The sequence below is a fragment of the Hippoglossus stenolepis genome, chromosome 10, assembly GCF_022539355.2.
Source record: "Hippoglossus stenolepis isolate QCI-W04-F060 chromosome 10, HSTE1.2, whole genome shotgun sequence".
NCBI classification, from domain to species: domain Eukaryota; kingdom Metazoa; phylum Chordata; class Actinopteri; order Pleuronectiformes; family Pleuronectidae; genus Hippoglossus; species Hippoglossus stenolepis.
This window is the reverse complement of record NC_061492.1, coordinates 8,665,328-8,674,052: the sequence shown is the minus strand read 5'-3', so window position 1 is coordinate 8,674,052 and position 8,725 is coordinate 8,665,328. Positions and strand designations below refer to the sequence as shown.

Genomic DNA, 8,725 nt, shown 5'->3' with positions numbered 1-8,725 from the left:
GAGTTAAGCGTCAGAACTCTGTCTCCAGTTTGGGAACTAGGTATTACATGTAAAAAAAATGCATCCTTTTTACTGTTACTGTATACAGTCAGGTATTTAGTGACATTCATAGGCAGTCTGAATGTCAGGATTGAACAATAATGACACACTTTTGGTTGGAGTTGATGGTTGTTCCAATGGCGACACTCGATAAGTACTGGGACTGGACATAGTAGCACTAAAAGGACACACAAAACAACCTAGGTGAGGATTTAGGGCGAATCAAGCTCCCTTCTCGTCAATGTGCACCTTTAGAACACATCACATGGCGGATTCATACCATATCAGAGCTGTTAATATCCACAACTCAGCTCGGGCATGAGAACACGAGCGGCCTGAACTTCGGAGACAAACTTGAACTTGAGCGAAGTCGACAGAAACGGAGCCGCTGCGCCTTTAAGAAGCCCCCACCGGCCGAGAGCAGGGGGGGCGTGAGCTGAATCCAGGAACAGCGATTGAAAAAAAAAAGCTCCACCAGCGGACCGTTTCAAGTTCCCCCCTCCGGCTGAAACCCTGCCTGATTTGTGGGCAATGTTGGGGATGTAGAAAAAAAAAAAAAAAAAAAAAAGAAAAGGAAACCGGAGCGAGGAGAGCGCAGGGGAGAGAGAGGGAGACAACACTGACCGGGTAGCTATGGAGATAGTAGGTTTTCCTGGTAGCTTTCTTTGACAGGTGTCGAGTGGGATAACGTAAAGTACCAGCGCGGCTTCCAAGATGTACGGCAAGGGCAAAGGAGCTGTGGTCCCCTCCGACAGCCAGGCGAGAGAAAAGTAAGTCAATTGTTGCAGCCGCTCACAACAACAGGGTCAAGAAGAAGAAGCAGCAGCAGCAGCAGCAGAAGAAGGAGAAGAAGGAGAAGGAGTGTGCTAGCTGGCTAAAGTTGCTAACTGGTGGTATCCCTTCAGCAGCGACTGGCTTTTTGTTTTATTTTGTAAACTTTAAACATGCAAGCTATATTTTTAAAGAAGTGATGCTGTGCTAGTTGTTAGCTTCTTTCTCTCTCCCCCCCTGCATCCTACAACTACACGGGCATGACTGCTAAAGTTAGCCCCCACTCCTAGCTTCACACACACATATTGCTAGTTTCACTCTTGTTTTCTCTCACACACACACACACGCACACAGTTTGTAGTTTGTGTTAAAGTTGCAGCACTTTCTGGAACGGTTGCTTGTGCACGTGTTTCCAGCAGTAATGCAGAGATATGTGGCACCCCACCCGGGAAGCATCGGACGGGGTGGGGGGGGGGAGATCCCACTTCGGGTCCGGTGTGGAGGAACAATGCTCTCGGAGCGCTGCTGTAGCTAACCCTAGTCGTAGCTTTTGTGTGTGTGTGTGTGTGTGTGTGTGTCGCCCCCGGTTGAAGCAGCAGGTATAAATAGAAAACAGCTGTTTGTGGGGAGCTTTGTTAGAAAATAGCACCGGGACGTGTTCCAGGAGTCTCCGGGCTGCATTGTACCCGTGCTTGTGCGCTCGCTCAGCGGACAGCCTCTCCTGCGATGCCCGGGCGGCGAGGAGGAGGAGAAGGAGGGGGGGGGAGCTGCGCCTCATAACTTTTGTGGCCCGTACAGATTTCCTCCACGCACCCCGAGTTGCACGAACCGGTGCTGGTCACCAACACCTCGTTGTCGCCTCCGTTGTTCGCTTTGAAAAAAAAAACTCATACGTGGGGTTTTCAAGTGCGTTTCGCCACAAAAGTTGCAGCGGTGTTAGCCTCCAGAGCTGTAGCCCCTCCACGATCCCTTTGTCTGCGTGTCTCTGTCTCGATGCCCGTTGTTCGCCCGGGAGACCCGTGCCGTACGGTTACCAGCCCTTAAATCGTAACCATAACCGACACACCTTTCATATTAATCTGCATTGTTCATTTCACAACCCTCCGTGTTTCGGTTTTTGAAATAAGAGCCGTCATGTGCAGCGAACTCCCCTTTCCTCCTAGCCAGTGTTAACAAAGCCGCCTGCAGACCTCTCCATGCTGCCATTAAACTTTGTCAGATTTGACTGTTTCTGAGCCATGTGTTGTTATTGTTGCGTGGTCGTCCCTGTGATGGGGCAGTTGGATCACACACACGGGTAAATAAGATATAGGAGCCTCCACAGAGGAGAATGCTGCTGGCTTTGTTCCTGACACCACAGTGGATGGGGTTGAGCACCACACTACATGGCTCACTCACTTGGCTCCCTGGACCAGTCAGCAGGTCGGGGGACCTGAGGTGGGACACAACTGCCAAGACTTGTGTGTCCGTTACCCCCACAGGCTCACACCCCACCGCTGCTCCGCCGTGCACCCACATTTCCTCATGCTTTTCCCCTTGTTTGTCTCCATCCTACCTCCATGACTCTCACCTCCCATCCTTCGCCTCTCCTCAAAGTCCCCTATCCCTCCTCGCTCTGCTGCTGAATTATTGAGACAGACTGAAGCGGCTGCTCTCAGCTTTGCGTCAGTTTTTGAGAGACAGAAGAGGAAAGGAAAGAGGGAGATACGGTGGGCAGACTCATCCATGTTTCAAGAGGGGGTTTTGTCGGGAGCCTCGGGCAGGATGTCAGGTGTGCCACTGGTGTGCATCAGGGAGATTTCTCACTCGGTGGGATTAGGCTTACAAACGCACTAATGTCCCATCTCAGGACATAACAGGGAATGGCAGGTCAGGAGGTCACCTCACATGGTGATGGAGGAATAAAATTTTGTTTCAGCATGATAAAGGAAGGGAAAGTGCAGAAATCAGAAGGGAGTCGCTATGTGATATGAAACTTTGGGGTCACCAGGCCTTGCAAACTTAAAAGCTATGGAACAAGGGATGCTGGAGACATCTTTCATGCTTTTTTACCTTTCTTTATAAATATGATTTTACATTCTGGCTGTCAAAGTCTCCTTCCATCAAGACTTGACTGCTCCTCTGATCCCAATCTACCACCTACTGCTTCTTACTCCAAAAAAATGGGGCATGCCCCCTCTAACGTTCGAGTCAAAACTAATTTCTCTCCACTATCCCACAGCGTTTCCCTCGTCTTCTCCTCAAACTTCCCTTCCTTTTCTATGAGCAAGCTTCTGAGCTTAAATAATGCAGGAGGCCAGGTGCTCACACACGCAGCCCCTTTTGCAACCCACACAAAAACACCCATACACACACCACACATAAAAATTTCATTGAAGGCCTCTGAGAGGAGGGGGGCTCTGCGGTGTGATCCATATATCTCCAGACATAGGACAAATGTACAACCCTCCTTTAGACGGCTGTTCATGTAAGCAAGCCAGTAAACGTGCAGCATGTGGCGGAGAGATGCAGTATCAATATTTGAAGCGCTTGCTTTGTCGCGGCGCTTCCCATGAGCCTTTTAGGAGGCGTTTAAAAACTGTTAAATTCAGGACGGGTCAAGGGAATTGTCCTGTAGGTGGTCAGGTGTGATTAGTAACCTGCAAAGTGCAGGTGTGTGGGTGGTCCAGTACGAGACTGACCTGCAAGTGGCAGTGACTTAAACTCTACACCAGCGGTCACAGAGAGCTTTGTGACCTACAAATTGCCAGGAGCCTCGGAAAGTGGTCAGATTGCCCTGGCTAAATTGGTCGTGTGTGTGTGTGTGTGTGTGTGTGTGTGTGTGTGTGTGTGTGTGTGTGTGTGTGTGTGTGTGTGTGTGTGTGTGTGTGTGTGTGTGTGTGTGTGTGTGTGTGTGTGTGTGTGTGTGTGTGTGTGTGTGAGCTGAACTGCAGTCTTAGGAGCATCAGTCATTTGTGAAACATCCAATCTGTCCCACATTCTATTGAATTAAACAAGTTGATGCGGGCAGGGTGTGTTCTTCACAGTTTCACATGTTTTTCTCGAACAATGTGATAGATTTATTTACATTTGAATATTATTAACCAGTGTAAATCACTCCAGGAAGCTCAGAATTCATTCCTAGTCCTTTGTTTGCTCATCTACATATGTTTTCTTATCTCGGCAACTATCTGACAGGGGGCACACCCTCAACCATGCTCTCTGAGCAGGAGGGCCCGCTGTATAGCTAATGCAGGCCTGCCAAATTCATGTTCAACCCTTTCACCTATTCATACCAGTCAGACATTAATCTGTATCCATCAACGTATCCATCATACATATAGAATTGTTTCGCAACAGTGGTTTGATACAGATAAAATACAAAAATTACAACAAATTTGTTAGACGAGTGCAGAGAAAAGTTTCAGTTTTTTTTCTGTGCGTCTATAATGAAAACATTAGCAAAATATTTTTATCAAAAACCTTTTTTTCCATGACTGATGATGTGATTACAATGACACTGACGTGACTAACACTAGACAATGACGAGATGCCACCGTCAGTAAACAGACTGTATCAACATGCCATATTGTTGATGATAAAATATAGGGAAAAACAAAACTTCATCAAAACCTCTTTATATTTTTGTTTTTGGAAAAAGGAGACAAAATTTCAGTGTTTTGAATTTTCAAACAATGACATAAGTTAAATGACCTTTGAATGTCTATGCTGCACATTTCTCTTCCTGCGTGACACCACCAGTAGTGTCTAGCTCTCACTGATGAGATAGCCTGACGAGAACTTGCTACGCACTTGAAGTGCTGTTGCTTAGATAATATACAGAAAGGTAAAAGAACATGACTGCAACACAACAGGTAATAATTTGGAGCCACTTAAAACACTTACGCAGTGATTACAAAAGGCGAGTTGTCAAGTACTTGGCTTGCCGTGAGTCCAAACGAGTTCCAAATACTTTCTTTACAAACTTATTTAAAAGGCTGATAACAACCTGTTTTAAACACGCTCAAACAAATGAGCACCTCACTATTAGGGCCTACACAATTAGAAACATCAACACCGGTCTGGGTTGTTGTACAAGTTTGATTAAGGGTTTTGCTTTTTCTCGTTACATTTTAATCATTTTGCAAGATTAAGATTGAATTTGTAATTGGGATCATCAGTTGGAAGATATCTTATTCTAAAGCAGTTTGGTGAAGTTTGACTAAAATGCTCATTCTTGGTCTTAACTGAAATTGAACAAAAAACATTTTTTCATTGACTAAATCTAGAATAAAATGTTTGATTTCCAAAGAAGACACTAAAACATCCAGTGTTTCAGGCAGCATAACCTAACAAAGTTCAAGGTTGCATAAATATAAGAGACACTAACATGGACTTTGTTAATCTCAGGACTGAAAAGACTAAAACTATAATAAAAATAGCTTAAAAACTTCCTCTAAATTCTCAGTCTATTTTTTTGTCCTTTAAAATAACACAAAAGCATGTTCAGCCAACATGGTGTCTAACCGAAGCTCAGCCCAGATCAATGGTCATGACGCCATAGGTCAGACCTGACCACTGTATTGGTCTCATAATGATCAGGAGCTTGTATCCTGGTATGGCTTTTTAAGGTCCATGTTATACAGGATTCTTTTGAACAGCCTTAAAATTTGATGAATTTGTTTGGTGAAGAGTTCATGTGTAACAACCAATGAGAACTTTTTAACTTTCTGATTTGAGATTTTTTACTGATGTTAAAAACACATCAGTATCATAAAACTTTTGCGAAACCACCCGTCCAGCTGTTAAGATCCTGTCCCCACAACCTGTTGTGGTTTCTCTGTGAAGGACATGGTGTTATCATGTAGCGGCCATCGGCTCCACTCCGCAGCTATTGTGTATTTGCCTATTTATATATTTTACAGACTACATTTGCATACTAACAATGCATATTTTAAACATTTGCATACCATTAGTAGTAAAAGCAGGTCAGACACAGACCATCTCTCCTGCAGTTTTTGGCATTTCTCTTGCTTTCCTGTGCTCACCTCATCTTTACCTTGACTTCAAAAAAATGTGCAGAAATAGCAACTAAATGAAAGTGTTCTCACAGAAAAGTGTGCAGTGCTTTACTATTCCCCATTCAGCCATTAACAGGTTTATTTATCTATGGTTATTTATAGTATACAAGTATAGAATATTAATCAAATGCTAATGTCATATTTGGCTGCAGGTAATTTGTAACACTTGTTCCTCAATGGGCATTCTTAAAAAAACACATTCAAAGAATACAAAACAAAGACATGTATGCAATCATACTAGACACTAATAGCAACAATAGAACATGCTACAGTAGAAGAAGGGAAAATACACAGCAAGACATATATTTCATATATTTCTTAAGAGTAATAAGACTCTTGTCTTATTACTCTTAAGAAACCTGGATTTAAAATCAACTTTATTTTGATCAATGCTTCAACCATTAATTATTTCCATTATCAGTTTATCTTTACATCAATAAAACATTAGAAATCAGTGGGAAAATGTCCATCTCATTAACAGTCCAACCACCAAAATCTTCAATTTGCTTTTTTAATACTCAGATTCCTTAAACCCTCTGTCGTGATATTTATCATTTTGCCAGACTACACACAGAAGTTGACCTCTGTACACACACACACACACCTTACAGTTCTACTTCTCTAACCTCTACCTGTTTTTATGAAAAGGTGTTGTACAGTTCTCCAGATGTGCATCCTGCTGTTTCACCTTGTCATTGAGCATCATCGGTGCAAAGGATGCAGAAATGTAAATAGGTAGATTCACCACTAGCAAACTGAGTGCCGTAATTAGTCTTCAAGACGTACACTGGACAGCGGGGATCCCGCACTGGCGCTGCGCGCGTGCGCGTGCGTGTGTGTGTGTGTGTGTGATCACGCTTCTAACTCGAAACAGATGCAAAATTTAAAACTATATCTCCTGGTGAAAAGTGTGTGTATATATATATATATATGTATATGTATATATATATATATATATATATATATATATATATATATATATATATATATATATATATATATATAGAGAGAGAGAGAGAGAAAAGACATCAATGAAGATGTAAAGAGAGTTTGTGGTGATAAGAGCTGACGACATGTCGGAGGGCTGTAAACAAATCCACGTGATCTCTGAAGCGGAGTTAATACGTCACTTCCTGTCTCGGTCTGCTGCACCCGGCTGCTCCTCCTCTCGCCTGAGTAATACGGAGGATTTGATGCTGTTGTGAACGCATGTCTGAAAACAGATGGAGTAATTGCTGTGAGCTTATCACCTTCCTATCTGAACTTTTTTACCATGCAACAAAACACCATCGTAAGACGCTTAAATGGACTTTACGTGTTTGAACAGACTTGACCTTTCCTCTGCAGTCACAGCAAAGACACCAGTAGAAAGTTTAAAAAGCCTGTCAGTGGCTCAAAAACAAACTGCACAACAGCCTGATTATCTCAAAGCCATGTTTCATTGATCAGAAAATTGACTAATGATGGGGACCATGACACTGAGCTACTGTCCTTCTCATTAGGACCTTATTGGCCTGTCAGAGGACTGTCTGCTCTGGGCACACAGGGCACTGTCATATCCACGCTGCTGGTCGATTGATGGTCCATTAACAGCCTATTAAACACGGCTAAGTGAAGGAGTTAGGAGTACAATGTTGGGCCAATAGGGGTTTCCCACTCCGCAGCATGGTTCTCGTGTCTGTTAATAGACCCTGGTAGATTGCCATTTTCAAGTGAGGCTGGCCTGTTATAATGGCAGTGATTTTAAAAAGAAAGGGGAAAAAAAACCTGCCAAGAGGTTTTGAAAAGCGGCTGGAATTAGTCAGAATGCTTGTCATGTATGACTTTGTGGTACATTCAGACAGAACGTAAGTTTTTAGTAAAGCTGATGAGTGATTTTTAGGTTCTGTTGTGATTTGTAGAATTTGGTCATGTAGGGTTTGTCAGACACACAGAGGGAATGTTTGAAAACCCTTTTAGAGGTGCTGTTGAGATGATGCAGCCCTTTTCCATTGCAGGACATTTTCCAGCAACCCTGACACCTTTGGAAGTCCTCAGAAGCTTTTCTAGAAATGGGAATTGATGAAATTCAATTGATACCAAAGCCATTGTCCATTCGGCTTTTGCAGTATGTGACAGATGTGTAGTCATAGACTTATTTCAGAGGAGGAGAGTGTAAATTATTTTCTGCAGCTACAATATACTGATGTCCCCTAAATGCCTCGTGTGCAGATTATCGGTAGATGCTAGCTTGACAGCTGCACACTGAGAAGCCCCTAGTTTTAACTGTCACTGTTACACACAACTCAAACAGGTGTGTAATGAAAAAACTGAGTCTGATCAAATTTACAAGATAAGATGTCTAAGTCGACATTAGGTGATTTTTACCTTCCTGGGCGAGTTGTTCAAGTGGAGCTGATATTACAACATTTACCCTCGGCAACAGATGTGTTGATCATTTTGGAAGCAGTGGCACTTGCATAGATTGTCAAATGCACGGCGTTCCCCGAATTTAAGACCGAGTTGTGTAGGCATTTCAGGATACTGCTGTGTGACTGGCATACGTCTGAGAAACTAGTTCTTGCTCCAAGTTTGATGTCAATAAATAACAGTAACATTAAGTTGACGTCTGGCTGACAGTAGGGCCATACGTTTCTTGGTCTCTTTGTGTTTCGCTCTCTGGTCACTTTCAGGACTGTGTGCTGTGACTTAAGTGAGAGTGAAATACAACCATTTACTACATTTGCTGAATGGCAACAGGCAACAGCGTTTATAAACTGCAGCTTGTAAAAAATATCCTAATGAACACATGTACGATATGAAACCTGCTCTGTAATGACATTGATAATCCAATGATCTCAGTCAAGGTTTAGTTT

The 8,725-nt window shown here is 43.2% G+C and overlaps 1 protein-coding gene across 2 annotated transcripts in view; it reads left to right on the top strand.

Annotated features, from left to right (window-relative positions):
* The first annotated feature begins 591 nt into the window (after positions 1 to 591).
* The window catches only part of zgc:110158 (uncharacterized protein LOC553590 homolog), a 38,780-nt gene continuing 30,646 nt past the window's right edge, over positions 592 to 8,725 (top strand). For both annotated transcript variants that reach the window (XM_035168558.2, XM_035168560.2), the window contains exon 1: positions 592 to 809. In XM_035168558.2, the coding sequence (XP_035024449.2) occupies positions 754 to 809 (56 nt within the window). In that variant the 5' untranslated portion in view covers positions 592 to 753. The remainder of the gene's footprint in view (positions 810 to 8,725) is intronic.